Source organism: Scylla paramamosain, chromosome 8 (assembly GCF_035594125.1).
Source record: "Scylla paramamosain isolate STU-SP2022 chromosome 8, ASM3559412v1, whole genome shotgun sequence".
Lineage (NCBI taxonomy): Eukaryota > Metazoa > Arthropoda > Malacostraca > Decapoda > Portunidae > Scylla > Scylla paramamosain.
Window position 1 is genome coordinate 8,893,374 of NC_087158.1, and position 15,660 is coordinate 8,909,033.

At 40.3% G+C, this 15,660-nt stretch overlaps 1 protein-coding gene across 3 annotated transcripts in view; it reads left to right on the top strand.

Annotated features, from left to right (window-relative positions):
- The window catches only part of LOC135102751 (aldehyde dehydrogenase, dimeric NADP-preferring-like), a 139,416-nt gene that overhangs the window by 91,158 nt on the left and 32,598 nt on the right, over window positions 1–15,660 (top strand). For 2 of the 3 annotated variants that reach the window (XM_064008266.1, XM_064008268.1), the window contains exon 5: window positions 14,988–15,172. In XM_064008266.1, coding sequence (XP_063864336.1) covers window positions 14,988–15,172 — 185 coding nt within the window. The remainder of the gene's footprint in view (window positions 1–14,987; window positions 15,173–15,660) is intronic. The other variant, XM_064008267.1, reaches the window with a different exon arrangement.

The window sequence follows — 15,660 nt, forward strand, 5'->3', positions numbered from 1 at the left end:
AGTTACATGGTACCTCGAAAATCATAATTATATTTACAATAGTTAGTCTTAAGATAGTTCCCTATCACAATGCCAAATAAATTGCAAAATAAAAATGCACTGCAAAAATCATAACACTGCACAAATAACGCACATGATGGCGATCAAATCTTCAAGTGCGGCGAATCGTGGCAGATTATGCACTGAAAGCCACGAGCAGGAAAGACCACATGGACAGGAACACCAAAACTTACAGATGCAAAGACTGACAGCATGAGATCCAAAGTCTTAGAACGACGGAATCATCAGCAAAGCAATCGAAATGCGTCGGTGACTTGAAACAGGGACGGTGTTGGTGATGGCTTGAAGTCGTATGGGCACAGGCTGTTAGGGCAGGCTTGCCATAAAAAGCTTGAAAGAGGCCCGGAAAGCAGCTTGAAGAAAGCATTGTAGACGTGTAGTAGCGTAGCAGCTTGCGTCGGTGACGACTTAGCAGAAATGAGTCTGTGACAGCTTAGCAGGTAACCTGGAGGCAATGAAGGTAGCTGGAGTAGCTGGCGACGGGCAGGCAGGCCTTTTAGCATCGACTCCTTCCACCACGATCACCATTTTTATGTACTAGATAAATTCTGTTTAGAAGTTACCAAAAAAACACGGTATTGTACAAAAGATAAGTGGTGAGCTACCTGCGGGTCGCACGTCCACCTCTGAGGCCTGGGTGGACGCGACTGTTGCTGATGTATGGGTGGTTGCTGGCCGGGTCAGGTCACGGCCAGGGCTGGTGTCCGGAAGGCAAAGGGAGTGAGGGTTGACCTCACCCCATGTGGTGATAGGCAAGGCGACCAGAGGGTGGCGTCGGGTTCCAGGATAAAGGCGCGCCATGGAATGTGGGCGGCAAGGGTGTGGGTGAGTGTCCCCACACCAGTACAGGGGGTAAACGTCTACACTGGAGGGGACACTGCCCAGCGCGCTGCCGCACTGCGTCCTGTAGCGTTTGGACCCATATTTCAGAAGCGCTTTGCTCTCTCACGACGACTATTTTTCAAAGGTCATAGCGATGATTAGCCGGGTTCTCAAGTGTTTATCTTGTTAATAATGTAGAAATTGTTAATCTGTCACTAGAACAAGAAAACACCTTTCAAGATCCATATCAACTTCAACAAGCCTTTTGAAAGTAGTGGTGGTGAGGCGCAGTAGTGTTTCAAAATGTAGTTCGTGAATTGCCGAAGTTGTTTTATGTATGGCTGCGACCACCGCCAACACTGCATGTGGTGCACTGTGAGGGCAGCTTGCACAAAGTTGAAAAAAAGGAAGAAAAGGAAGCTTTGGTGCAAGGAATTCATTTCCAGGCGAAGTAGAAGGGGAAATTTTTCACAAATTTTCTTTGAATTTGAAAGAGAATGCCACGATGATTTTAAGAACATGAGAATGCGGATCAATTCATTCTGCAATTTGTATTTAGATTTGCAACCCTCACTGCCTTGTTCTTGTAGTTTTTTTTTTTTCTTTTTATTATTTATTTCTAACTTGCCGCAGGCATGGATGCTCTTTCAAGAGTTCAATCAATAGCTGAGTGTTTTCGCGGATACACTCAATGTTTTGGTCTGCCATGAGCGAGCGAAAGAGCATCACCCTCCTTCCTTGTGAGAAGCCAAATAAGCTGCCGCCCGCGCGTCAGTGCGCGTGTCACCACCGTGAAATGCCCTCAGCCCAGATTTGGCTGTGATGCACGGCATGCAACCTCGCTCGCTCCATATATGATAAAACTCTCACTGCCGTGCAGTGCATAGTCGTGGCATAGTGTGGACGCCCCTTAATGTTGTGCGTCATAACCCCACCAGCGCCATTTCTGACCTGCCTGCACTGCTTGCGTGTGTGTGTGTGTGTGTGTGTGTGTGTGTGTGTGTGTGTGTGTGTGTGTGTGTGTGTGTGTGTGTGTGTGTGTGTGTGTGTGTGTGTGTGTGTGTGTGTGTGCATGTATGTGTATGTGTGTGTGTGTGTGTGTGTGTGAGTGTGTCTGTGTATGTGCTCATGTTGTACAACATACTCGTAGCCCCTCCACTGCCATTTTTTTTAAATGCCCGCACTGCTTATGTGTGTGTGTGTGTGTGTGTGTGTGTGTGTGTGTGTGTGTGTGTGTGTGTGTGTGTGTGTGTGTGTGTGCCTGGACAGTGCAAAAAACGATGAAGAAAAAGTTGGTACGATATGGTCGACAATATGAGCAATCCGCCGAGTGCAGTCAATGCAACGATTGGGCAGGAGAAGAGACGCAGAGCAGAACGGACGGAGACGCCCCAGCCTCGCAACCGTGTCATCACGGGGGAAAGGATCCCGATGCTGTGCTGGACGTAAAAAGTATAAGAAGATATTTATGAAAAAAGGACGTACACCCGCGCGTAAGAGAAGAATGGAAGAGACTTAGAGAAGCTAACAAGATGAAGTAGGAAAAACCAGAAAATGTTGGCCGCAAAATCTACTTAAATGCAAAGGAACGTCAGTTGTACAATGACGGTGTAGTGATCGATAAGTGTCAGTCTTTTTGAACCGACCACGTCAGTCCAGCCTAAAAGTTCTCATGGAATATTAATAGAGTGTGACTTAAACTAGAAAATCCAATGTGAAGAATCTGCTTCTAAAATATAACATAAGTTCGAATGAAATTAAAGCAGATTTATGTGTAAGTTTACCCTGTTATGTAGAATTTAGGAGTGCGAAGACAAACTCACTGCATCGCGCAAGAACGCTAGTGTTGGTAAAAAAAATTATCTATCGTCACATGTGATATGTGTTAATAACAATACAGGGTATCAGGTGTGGCTACAGTTGAAGTGTGCATCCCAACTTATGTTTGGATTCTGTTACATTCCCCAAACGACTCGCCTTATTACTCTAATTACTCTTTCGCTGCCCTCCAGGAAAAAGTGTCTGATGTTGAGTCATGCAAAGTTTAATTATAGTTGATTTTATATGCTAGATTTGGTGTTAGTGTTCCTAACCTGTTAAGCTGTGTTGAAGCACCAGTGTCGTATATTCTCTTATCCAACCATTCCTGATGATGTAAAGAATCTTAACGATAATGCTTACATTTTATCTACTTAGTAACCTCCTTGTTTTTAATAACTTAAAAATAAAGAAAAATTGTTTTTTTGGGGGCGAAACTTATAGAAAGAGGGATTATTGGATTTCTGAGATAGATGTATGCTTAGGTTCATGTGATGTCTTACAAAACATAAGTTCATTTAATGTCCACCAGACGACCCACCTACCATCAAACCAAGCTCCGATTTCCTAAGGATTACAGTTACCTAAGATCTCTTTGGATGAGTTATTCAATCGAGTTCGTATGCTAGGACCTCAGGGATCACTTGTGGAACAACAACAGCGTGGCAGACTGGTGCGTGGACCTGTCAGGTTTGTTGCTATTAACCCGATGATCTTTGCAAGCAGTGTTCCCGAAACTGATGGCTTGATGAATATAAATGATGTTAACACTTTTGCTAATAACACATCGGAAGCCCTATATGAAGGCGCGAGAGCCGTAATGTGACGACGACACAAGACAGGGAAGACACCAACTTGGAAATGTGGGACAAATTGATGCAGGACCACGACGATAGACGCATATAGCGAGCTATTAACTGGAAAAGTCTACTGCAAAATGATAAATTTCTTGCCGTCCCATCAGATATAGATTTTAAAGATTTTTATGAGATTGTGATGAATCCACGAATAAATGAAGATTTCAGTCTTAGTTCTGTTGACGCACATGTAAGCATCCCTATCCTAGACGATCCCATATAAGCAGATGAAGTCATGGAACAGATAAATAAAATCAAACCAGCAAAGCTTGCGGCCCGGATGGTGTTTCCTCTGGCATATTCAAACTACTGACACAGGACTTATGATCACAACATTTTTTAACAGTATTTTTATATCTGGTAGTTACCCTAATGCGTGGACTATAGCAATTTTTTTTTACAATATTCAAGCGTGTCGATAGGAACGAACCAAAGATTTATAGAGACATAAGTTTTATCAACAGTCTAGTCAAACTGTACGACATGGTACTGTGCTGCCGCCTGGGGCAGTAGTTCGTGCCACACCGGGAGCAGGCCGTAGCTCAGCAGGGCAGGGGTTGCCTCTAACATATTCGACTCTACACAGAAAAAAAAAAATGGTATGCAACATTTATAGACTTCTCCCAAGCTTATGACCTGGTGTCTAGACTGAAGTTACTCAAGAGTTCTACAAAGATTAGGGTGTGGTTCGATAATGTTGGAGGCGATGTGCCTGAGAGTGTGTTACGAACAGCAGAGCTCGCAGCTACAATAAGTACGCCAAGGTTCGCCCCACATCCTGTTTGTTGTTCATTCTGTAAGTGAATGACTTGATAAAGAGAGTGAAGGAGAACTGTGCCGATGATGGGTTTTTTGTCTTGGCTGCACATCCTCGTTATGATGGATGATACAGTGCTGCTCGCCACTACAAGACAAAGGATGCAATGGAAACTTTTGATTGTTAAACAATTGTGATGAGTATGGGATGAAAGTCAACGAAACCAAGAAAATAATGTATGTATGTGAATAGTCAAACCGTCCCAAGGAACCTTAAGTCGAATATATCATCTACCGAATTCATCCCCAGACCAGCAGGGAGATGCTAATTCCGTGACGGCAGAGCGCAAATGAGACATCAAATCGTTCATCTGGCACGCTGTTCACGTATGCGTTGGCCCCGACTGCTGGATAGCTCTCGAGTGAATCTACAACGGGTAAAAGGGAGCAGGTTGGATCCAGCCAGCCACGTCCCGAACGTGTGGGGCTCTGAAAAATAAAGAAAAAACTTCCCACGCACGTGCAGCATCGCCTTGCCGCATTTCAGCAGAATTTCATTCATACCTTAAAAGCGCCTTAATTACCTAGCATTTTTTTGACATATTACCTTAAAATTACGTTAAAAATTCTCGGGCCTTACAAATTACCTTAGAGGACTCTCGATTACCTGATTTGAGGTAATTACTCTGAAAGTGAGAGCCCTTGCCACACCAGGCCAACAAAATCGCCGCAACTACTTCTGAGTTTTCCTGACTCCAAGACAGCCAACTACCGCTCCTCCACGTGCAACTGCAACCGTGCAGTTAGCACGGAACATCTTCCTCCGTCCTTCTCTCTCCACCTGCTATTTAGGACATTGTTACTCACATCAAACTCCTCTTGACCCTCTACTTCCATACTCCTCTCATCTGTCTTGCCAAGAAACGGGACAACGCGTCCCTGAGGAACAGAACTCTCTTCGAGTAAGCTGGCAGCTGTACTCTCAGCTAAGCACAGAGAATGCTGACTTTCTCGCACGATCGGCACCACCCCGCGCAAAGAATTACATCATATGAACTATAAGCGCATATTTAAATAGAAGCGTGTACAGAGGAAGCTGGTTGGAGCGTGTAGGCGCAACTTTCCTAATTCCTCCGGACCATTCTTGCCTGTATAATTCGCTCTGGTGGACAATTGACAACATGGACATTTATTTATTTATTCTGGAATTTGATATCAGCTCTGCTGAGAGGTGTTTTTTTTTTTTTATTTCCAAGTAGAATAGGCTGTCTATTCCAGCTATGCTACGTCTTTACCAGGCGATGCTTTTTCTTTTCTTTTTTTCTTTTTTTTTTTTTGTTAATGTAGTCAAAAGTATCTTGGCTCATCCATGTGTACTCAAAATTTTTTTTTCGAGTCTCTTTTTAGATCACTAAAAAGATGGTGATATTCTCCATACAGTTTTCTTTTGTGATTTATTTCATGTATTTCTCCTTTTAAGATTTGCATGAGCACTTTCGAGCAATATTAACCGACCAAACAATGAGCTTGACACGTTTAGTACACAGCTGAAAACTGCTGAAAAATAAACCTACTACTGTGTCCCTCTCCGCGCTGGTCGGAGCAGATTACCCGCGTCCTTTGCGATCACCTACCAGCGCCAGAAAACCAGCGAGGGTCAGCCAGCACCAGATTTTGCTGCTTGCTCGCGCGAGAAGACCCGGGTCCTCTGTACAAAGAACCTTTTGCAAATCTGGGAACAAAAGGGATCTGCGCATGCGTAGGATGTTGCTGCCAGCAGATATCGTACTGCATCACACCGGGGAGTTCCCGCCTTCCAGCCACTCGCCAAATAGCTTTATGCCTTGCAACAGCCATCTACTGAATTATATATATATATATATATATATATATATATATATATATATATATATATATATATATATATATATATATATATATATATATATATATATATATACCGTAAGAAGGTAAAAAATGTGCGTGAAAGAGAGAGCGAGTGAGATAGTGTGTCTGAGTGTGTATGAGAGAGAGAGAGAGAGAAAGAGAGAGAGAGAGAGAGAGAGAGAGAGAGAGAGAGAGAGAGAGAGAGAGAGAGAGAGAGAGACCTAACCTAAACTAACCTAACCAAGCCAAAGCCAACCTATTCCAAACTAACCTAAACTAACCTAATTTAACCTAACCTGAACTAAACTAACCTTAGTAGAGATGTCCATAGACTCCAAAGGATGAAAGCGACAAAGCGCCAACGGTGATGAGCGCACAGTTCCGTGGTCTAGCGTCTGGCAAGGCAGCAACATCCCACGCATGCGCAGATCTCTTTTATTCCCGGATTTGCAGAGGTCCCGTGTTTGACGCTACAATAGACCACTGAGTGGACCAGCATCTACAGTGTCTGGTCCAGTCAGAGGAGCAGCCTGCTCCCCACCTCCTGTACATTCCGCACGGAAGGAAATTCCCACCTCCAGAGGTTAGGAGTCTCCCCGCCCTTGGCAGTGACCTCTAACATACCAGACACACCGGACTGAATACTGGGGCCCTCAGCCTCCAAACCAGGTGATAACTCGGCCTGAGCGTTATCTCAGGGATGCTCTACAGGGTGAGACAAACCACCACTCAAAATTATCCAAACCAAACACTCCTTCCTTACCCTCCGCAATAACCCTAACCAAGTCATGTGCCTCCTGCGTTGGCTCTGTCTCAATGCACTCAGCCACAGCACCTTGAATTAAGGACGAGCTCAACTTTGGCTCTCCCAAAACCTCGCCAACAGCGGGACAAGCCTCTGGGCACTCTGCTCCCACTACGGCATCAACACCTACTCACCACTCCTCTCGTGGTGGCTCTATGTTGCAGTTGACCCCAGGAGTCACATCTTTGCCTTCTCCTCGGCCTCAAGCCTCTTGACTTTCCTAATTCCCTGAGCTTTCAACCTTCTAGTCTCAACTTCAGCTTCCAGCTCAAGCCTCCTCATCTCTAGCCTCTCCCAGCTCCATTTTCTTCATCTCCAACTTAAATATCATCTCTTCAGACATTCCTTCTGTCAGAGAGACCCCGTCTATGCTGTGAATGGGACTAGTATGGCCACGGACACTATTTGTGGAGCTGGGTGTCCAAACACCCAGGGCCAATACACACGCCTACTTCTTGCCGACACAGGAGACTCAAGTTGCGAGTCACCCCTGCCACCAGCTTTTCCATGGTCTAGGTTGGGTGCAAACGCACACACTATATAAATAAAACAAATAACACTGAACTGGCTCTCCCATGTGACTGCCAGAACTTCCAGCGATCCTGGCGAGGTCGCCAGCCCCTCTTACAGCTGCCACTAATTCGGATCAGCTTTCCCTAGGCTACCACCCTAGTAGCCTAGACCGGGGCAAAAACTACACGAATCTAGATAGCCCGCTAGCTGCAAACAGATATAGCCTTGTCCACGGCCCCACTATAATTCCTAATGAGGTCACCAAATCTGTTACGTTCACATACCCAGTCCCTCTTACAACTGTCACTCACTTAGGTCAGCTTCCCTTAGACTACTTTCCGTAATCTAGTGCAAGACCTCCTATAACGAAACGCACGATTCCAGTTAATTCGTCATGGCTGCAAACAGCAAATACCTATACGTCGCCATCATGTCTCACTACATGAAAAAAAAAAAAAACTTATCACACTTGCTGAGGAAGGAGTTGTGAGTACCCAACCTAAGACACACACAAGTACTACACTGATAAGCTAAACCAAAATTTCTTATGAGGAAATCGCTCACAACATTTTCCACCCACTGCTCATTAAGATATTACGGCACCCTGCCTCGAGTTCAAACAACCATCTATTTCTTAAAAGACACACTCTGTCCCCGCTAACAGTGATGAGTCTGGAGAAATAGAAGAAAGTTAAACACAATGTACATGCAGAACATATACTCTGGCAACAGAGACAAACAGGAACACTTAACAGGGGCCCAATCGCATTCAAAGACACACAGAAACTCCACAATACACAAAAGACTCCGACCAAGGGGGAGGGGACGGTGCCCACTCCAAAACAGACAGCATCACAAGCATAATCACGAGTGGGGCTCCAAAGGCAAATACACCTGTTTTAGACACCGAGACCAGCACAAACGAAATCACCCGTAGCTGTATAGCTAATATCGCCCTCAAATACTATCCTATATACATGCCCCCAACTACATCCTCAACTGCTTGCTCTCAAAGTACGCCCTTCTCTTACAAGGATCAGGCCACCACAGACGCCGTGACGGACAAAGAAACGCGCCGGGTGACTCGGTTATGTGACAGAGGAGGGAAAGGAAAGAGGGAGGAACGGGGAACCAGGAGGTTATGGGACAATCGCTCTCTCTTTCTGTTTCTCTCTCTATTACTCGCCACTAAGGCGCTCTACATAAGTGTGTGTGTGTGTATATATATATATATATATATATATATATATATATATATATATATATATATATATATATATATATATATATATATATATATATATATATTATAACTATTTTTTTCTTATTTATATTAAGACTATTAAGATCGCTTTTGGTTACATTTCCTGGCAAGCTTGTGAAGGACTGTCAAGTTATACATTATCATAAATAATATGTCACCTCTACTAAACCAATAACCACTTAGTGGTTGTTGGTTTAGTAAAGCTGACGTAGGCTGAGAAGTAACGCTGAATAAATTACTCCAATCACAACGAATATTAAATATAGTGATGAACAGATTCATACTCACCAGGCTACGACCCTCATTTAATTAAAGAAAACATCCTATCCCCTATTTTCTAGTTATCTTCATCCATATTCTCTCCACTTTATTAATGCAATTGTTAACTAGTATTTTCACTCTTCCATCCCTTTCACAGGCAAACCATAACTACATATTTTCTTTTTCGCTTAGTTCCTACGATTTGACTAATTTCAAGATTTTTCCAGAACTAAATTGGAGCGTTTGCAGTGTTCTAGAAAATCTGCCAGGTTCACCAGATCACTTCATTTTAGATAAAAGTTTAGTAAGTTTAGTAATTTAGTATGTTTAGTAGTAAAGCATCTTTACGCCATATGTGTATTATCAAAACCAAACATTAGGAACATTTCTACCCATCATCATCAAAAAAGAGAACAAGAAATACGACAAAACGAGCAAAATACGACACAAATTATCCCGAGTTTGGAATGCATCGTCACCTTCGGACGAATGTTATTTTTTTCCTCTTTATATAAGTTTAAGGAGGCAGAGGGCACCTGCCAAAACGAATATTACTCCCAGTGAGGTCTAAAGCACTGGATCAGGGGGTGCTGTGAACCTATCATCAAACCTAGCTGTGCCCTTACTAAACGTTTCCCGTTATGTCTCATAACAAAAGGGGGCAGTCACAGCCTGCCCTCTAAAGACAACCCTCTTCATTCGCACAAAACTACAAGCACCTAATTACACATACAGCCTTCACTCAAAATTCAAAATTATCATGGCGACTCCTACACCAGCCTCGGCGTCCCCATCTGGGAAGGGAACCACAAAAGTCCCCAGGTCGGACTGTTCCTTTGGTATCGACCCTAAGTGTCTTGACACACCCCTCAACTTTTTCTTTATTAACTTCTACAACATTCGCGGTCTTAGATCTAATTTTCATTTTGTAGAACACCACCTCTCCTCTACTAAACCTCATCTTCTTTTCCTCACTGAAACATAGGTGTCTGAGGGAACTGACAGTAGCCCCTTTTCTGTTCCCTCCTACTTTTTTTATACTCATTTTCAATCCAAAGCTGAATGTTGTGTCTATGTGCACAGTGACTTATCTTGCGTTCGTGCCCATGTTCTTGAATATTCCAAGTTTTCCACTATCTGTCTATGACTACAGAGTCATTCTCAAACAAAAGTTATTTGTGCTGTATACCTCTTGCCTAACTTCTCTAACTATAAGAAGTTCTTTGACTACTTAACTTCCAAAGTGGAGCAAATTCTGACTCTTCGCTTTTGTGGAGATCTCTATTCTTGGAGATTTCAATGTTCACCACCAGCTTTGGCTTTCCTCTCCATTCACTGACCATCCTGGTCAACTAACCTTTAACTTTGCTATCCTCCAGAGCAATTGGTGCAACACCCTAGTCGCATTCTTGACCGACTTGGAGATACGAGCAATATTCTTGACTTTTTCCTAATCTCTAATCCTTCTGCTTATGCTGTTACCCTTTCTTCTCAGTTGGCCTCTTCCTATCACAATCTTATATCTATATCTAATATATCATATCCTATCGCTCCAATCCCTCCTCACGATCCCCCTAAGCAGGGGTGCCTCTGGCGTTTTGCCTCTTCTAGCTGAGGGACCTGAGGAGGTATTTTCCTGATTTTCCTTGGAATGACTACTGTTTTCGTATCAGAGACCCGTCTCTCTGTACTGAGCGCATAGAGGCATACATTCCTTTTTTTAGACCTAAACCTTGCAAACCTTGGTTTAACACTGCCTGTTCTTGTGTTATGCATGAGAGTTGGCCCACAAAACGTACTTGAACTTTCCACCTCCAGAATCTCATGTGCTTTACATTTCTGCCCAGAACAATGCCAAGTTTGTTCTGTGACTAGCCCAAAACTTCATCATTAATAGAAAGTGTCAAAATCTTTCAAGATCTAACTCCCCTCATGACTTCTGGCACCTAGCCAAAAACATCTCCAATAATTTTGCTTCTTCTTTCCCTCTTTTATTTCAACCAGATGGCACCACTGCTATCAGATCTATCAGCTGAACTTTTTGCTCAGACCTTTGCTAAAAACTCTACCTTGGATGATTCAGGGCTTGTTCCTCCCTCTCCTCCACCCTCTGACTACTTCATCTTTAAAAATTCTCCGCAGTGATATTTTCCATGCCCTCACTGGCCTAAACCCTCGGAAGGTTTATGGACCTGATAGGATCCCTCCTATTGTTCTCAGTAACTGCGCTACCGTGCTTGCACCTTGCCTAGTCAAACTCAACTCTATCTGTCAACATCTACCTTTCCTTCTTGTTAGAAGTTTGTCTACATTCAGCCTGTTCCTAAAATGAGTGACCGTTCTAACCCTTGAAATTACCGTCCTATTGCTTTAATTTCCTGCTTATCTATTTTTTTTTTTTTTTTTTTATCTATCCTCACTAGGAAGACTCTTAAACATCTATCACTTCACAACCTTCTATCTTATTGCCAGTAGGGGTTCCGGTAAGGCCGCTCTACTGGTGATCTGGCTTTCGTTACTGAGTCTTGGTCATCCTCTTTTAGAGATTTTAGTGAAACTTTTATTGTTGCCTTAGACATATCAAAACTTTTGATAGAGTCTGGCACAAAGCTTTGATTTCCAGACTACCCACCTACGGCTTCTATCCTTCTCTCTACCTTCATATCAAGTTTCCTCTCTGACTATTCTATTGCTGCTGTGGTAAACGATCACTGTTCTCTTAAATCTAAAATCACAGTGGTGTCTCTTTCTATTATTCATCAATGATCTTTTAAACTAAACTTCTTGTCTTATTCACTTATACGCTGATGATACCACCCTGCATTTTTCCACGTATTTTCATAGACGTCCAACCCTTCAGAAAATACACAGTTCATGCAGGGAAGTCACAGAACGCCTGATTTCTGATCTCACAAAAAAAAAAAAAAAAAAAATTGATTGGGGCAAAACAAACTTAATATTGTTCAATGCATGAAAACTCAATTCCTCCATCTATCAACTCAACACAACCTTCCAGACAACTATTCCCACTTATTCAATGACATTCAACTGTTCCTATCTTCTACACTGAACATCCTCTGTCTGTCCTCTACATATAATCTAAACTGGAAACTTCACATCTCATCTCTAGCTAAAACAGCTTCTATCAAGTTGGGTGTTCTGAGATGTCTCCGGCAGTTTTTCTTATCCTTCTAGCTGCTAATTATGTACAAGGGCCTTACCCGTTTATGTATGGAGTATGCTTTACATGTCTGGGGAGGGTTCACTCATACCACTCTTCTAGACAGGGTGGAATCAAAAAGCTTTTCATCTCATCAACTCCTCTCCTCTAACTGACTCTTCAACCTCTTTCTCATCGCCGCGATGTTGCATCGTTTGCTATCTTCTATCATTTTTTTCATGCTAACTGCTCTTCTGATCTTGCTAACTGCTTGCCTCTCTTCCTTCCGCGGCCTCGCTGCACAAGATTATCTTCTTTTTCTCATCCCTATTCTATCCATCTCTCTAATGCAAGAATTAACCAGTATATACTCAATCATTCATCCTTCTTCTGTGGTGAACTCTAGAATCCCCTACCTGCTTCCTATGACTTGAACTCCTTCAAGGGAGGTTGTACGATCCGGACCTGAATATATATATATATATATATATATATATATATATATATATATATATATATATATATATATATATATATATATATATATATATATATATATATATATATATATATATATATATATATATATATATATATATATTAAAATTCTTTTTTGTTATATATAACGTTTTGATAAAAATTTCTTCCCCTTATGTAACGAGGTCTTCTGTCATCCCATTCTTGCGTCTTCCACGGTTTCGCCTGCCGCGAGACATGAATTATTATTATTTTTTTTTTTTTTCCACTTTTTTCCCATATTTTTCTGACATACCCGTTTCTCCTTAGTGTCCTATGAAAATATACTGTTCTTTCACTGTGCACAACATTAGAGAGCACAAAATTTTAGATTTACTATTTTACTGAGATATACGAAAAAATAAAATTATTTATTTTATTTTTTTTTTCGTAAATCCAGCAAATAATCAATGTATCTGCATCAGATATCTTTAGCATTAATATTTGGTTTATTTTAAACAGTTAAACACTGTTTTTTTTTACTTAGAATTATGGCGAAATATAACGAAAATTGTTTTCCCTCCTTCCCCCCACCCCTAATTAAGCGTGAAATCATGAATCGCTCTCGGGCTATGTACAAAACTAATCGGATAACCTAAATGAAACTAGGTTTGCTTTTTCAACATATTCTGATGTATATATCATGTGAATTTCAAGTCCCTAGCTACAGTAGTTGAATTATAATTACCCTTCAAACTTTATGATGCGATATCTCAAATTAGCGAATTTTGGCATATGAAAATTATCTCCTGTTGTTATTCCTGTTACACATATATGGGATATTGCAGCTTATGAAACTATGAGAAGCGAACAAAGTCTGCTATCAAAATTTTTGTTTGGAGTTGATTTTGATTTTTGACAAATATTTGAAAGTCAATTTTTTTTACTTTTTCATTGAACAAAAAAAAATTTTTTTTTTTTTTTTATTATCGTACAAGAAAAACGATAGCAGGCATTGTTTTCCTATCCTTTCTGATTAAATTGCTTCTCAAATGAAAGAAATTGGCCAATAAATAAGGAAAGAGATACGAGTTGAACATAGGTAATTTAACATGAGATTAGGGATTTTACAACCCTCCCTTAATAAGGAGGTTTCAAGACTTATCTTTCAATTTTTGACTACCGCTTTGGACACTATTCGGCGACTGGCATCTCAGTGTGATTTTTTCATTCTATTGGATTTTTGTGCCCTTGGCCGGTGCCCCTCCTGCATATATATATATATATATATATATATATATATATATATATATATATATATATATATATATATATATATATATATATATATATATATATATATATATATATATATATATATATATATAAAGCTATACATAAAAGAAACAACTATGTTTTGATGTCAAATCTTAGGCGGACAACGGTGAAAATTATTTGTTGACATCGTTTTCTTCTGAAGTGCCGCTTGTCTGTGTACAATGTCTCCCAACGTCTTCTCTGAGTTGCCGCTTTCTTCTTCGTAAACACAACACATTCTTTCACACCTTGCTTCTTCTTTCGTGATATGTTTGTCCAATCAACCACATCACATATATAGACCGAAGATTTATTTATTTATTTTTTCTTCTTTTTTTATGTGTCTGACATCGGCTGGCCCTTTCGTCTCGGCACAGTTCCAGCCGTCACAACATCCCTGCTGCACAAATAATACTAACGCGATTCTCTTCGGGATTTGCCAGATAAAATATTAGTCCCTGTAGAAACAAATGGAAAATGCTTCAAACTGAATTATGTAGCAGGAGACTAGAGAGAGAGAGTGTTTGAATAGCTGTTCTGTAGTGTGCATCACCAGATCCCGTGCCTACTGTTAGCGTTGATGCATAACATTAATGTTTTCTAGCCTATAGGTACAGTACATCAAGAAGTATTACAAGAGGTGACTTCAGAATGCGCATCTCCAGAGAATTTTGTGGCGACCATCGGCAACTCAAGCCATTGCGAACTTCGTGTGTGTTTGTGTGTGTGTGTGTGTGTGTGTGTGTGTGTGTGTGTGTGTGTGTGTGTGTGTGTGTGTGTGTGTGTGGCAATTTGAGGGAGTTTATTATTATTTTTATTTATTTATTTTTATTTTTTTATTTTATTTTATTTTATTTTATTTTATTTATTTATTTTTTTATTTATTTATTTATTTATTTTTTTTTTTTGCCCTTGGCTAGCTTCCCTAACACTTAGAAAAGATAAAAGAAAAGAAAAGAAAATGTACAAATAGATAAATACAAGGCTTAATGATAATATCGTCCTCTACAGGAATGCTATCAAGTGGTGTGTGGAGGTGTTTCGGAGACGACTGCTCTTTTACAACAGCGCTTTGACTACATTTTCTACACGGGCTCCACCCACGTGGGCCGCATTGTGAGGGAAGCCTCAAACAAATATCTCACACCAACCACCCTCGAGATGGGTGGGAAGAGGTGGGCAGGACATCGAAGAAGGTTAAAAGGGTATCAAGTTATAATTAAGAGACTATAGAAAAGTGAGAAAAGTACGGAAGAGCATTAGGAGTATGCAGGTGGAATTATTTATTATAATAAGGGGAAGCCATACATATTCATACAAAAGATTGCCAGAAGAAATCCGACAATATATATATATATATATATATATATATATATATATATATATATATATATATATATATATATATATATATATATATATATATATATATATATATATATATATATATATATATATATATATATATATATATATATATATATATATATATATATATATATATATATATATATATATATATATATATATATATATATATATATATATATATATATATATATATATATATATATATATATATATATATATATATATATATATATATATATATATATATATATATATATATATATATTAGAGCATGACATGAATTAACAAATAATGCCTTTGTTACAGCATAACC